Raw genomic sequence first — 206 nt, 5'->3', positions numbered from 1 at the left:
CTATCGCCTCCACCCCTTTGGAGAAATGCTCCCCGCCACCCGCGCTCCCCTGCCGGGGTCTCCCCGCCGCACCCGCCGGCCCCGCTCTCCCCTGACCCGGATCAGCGAGTCCAGCGCCGGGCCGTCCAGGCACGTGAAGTTCCGCAGCAGCGCCCACTTGTCGCGCTTGAACCTCGCCTTGGAGGCCTGGGCCGCGGGGCTCTCCA

The 206-nt window shown here is 72.8% G+C and overlaps 1 protein-coding gene across 1 annotated transcript in view; it reads right to left on the bottom strand.

Moving 5' to 3' along the window:
• Window positions 1-206, bottom strand: part of KCNK17 (potassium two pore domain channel subfamily K member 17) — a 32989-nt gene that overhangs the window by 30804 nt on the left and 1979 nt on the right. Inside the window, exon 2 of the mRNA XM_015571870.1 lies at window positions 97-201. Within this exon, the coding sequence (XP_015427356.1) occupies window positions 97-201 (105 nt within the window). The remainder of the gene's footprint in view (window positions 1-96; window positions 202-206) is intronic.

Source organism: Myotis davidii, unplaced genomic scaffold (assembly GCF_000327345.1).
Source record: "Myotis davidii unplaced genomic scaffold, ASM32734v1 scaffold289, whole genome shotgun sequence".
NCBI classification, from domain to species: Eukaryota; Metazoa; Chordata; class Mammalia; order Chiroptera; family Vespertilionidae; genus Myotis; species Myotis davidii.
Note: the sequence above shows the minus strand (reverse complement) of the source record. Positions and strands in the feature narration are given on the sequence as shown.